The 415-nt window shown below is 41.0% G+C and overlaps 1 protein-coding gene across 1 annotated transcript in view; it reads left to right on the top strand.

Annotated features, from left to right (window-relative positions):
* Positions 1-6: 6 nt before the first annotated feature.
* Positions 7-415, top strand: part of LOC119591387 — a gene marked incomplete in the record, with an annotated part of 32,034 nt that continues 31,625 nt past the window's right edge. The window contains 2 exon segments of the mRNA XM_037940126.1: positions 7-101; positions 323-394. Coding sequence (XP_037796054.1) covers positions 54-101; positions 323-394 — 120 coding nt within the window.

Genomic DNA, 415 nt, shown 5'->3' with positions numbered 1-415 from the left:
ACTGGACGTACACGGTCGCTCACTCCACCACGTGGGAAGCGAACAAAAAGGAGATGTTGTTTACGTCCGACAGACATGGCATTTTGCAACTCACGGCAGAGGTGAGAGTCAGCATTTTGCTATTATTTATTGGGCTAAGGTATGGAAGAAAGGCGTTTTATCGAGAAGGATTGTTCGCAATGCCTTGAAAATATATATATATTTTTTGAAATGGCAGGAATAGAGTAAACCTTAATCCCGTTATATTACCGACTAGTGCAGATACTCATATCTCTTCCTATTCGAAATATTTCTCGTAAGAAATGCCATAATCTTTTTGTAGACCTCTCCGAACCTCCAACTACTACGCCTGATGACAAAAAGCGATTCACAAGCGGCAGATTCTGATTTTGAGGTAAGAGAAGAGATTCAGCAA

Source organism: Penaeus monodon, chromosome 28, assembly GCF_015228065.2.
Source record: "Penaeus monodon isolate SGIC_2016 chromosome 28, NSTDA_Pmon_1, whole genome shotgun sequence".
NCBI lineage: Eukaryota > Metazoa > Arthropoda > Malacostraca > Decapoda > Penaeidae > Penaeus > Penaeus monodon.
The sequence above is the reverse complement of the archived record's forward strand: the minus strand, read 5'-3'. Positions and strand labels throughout refer to the sequence as shown.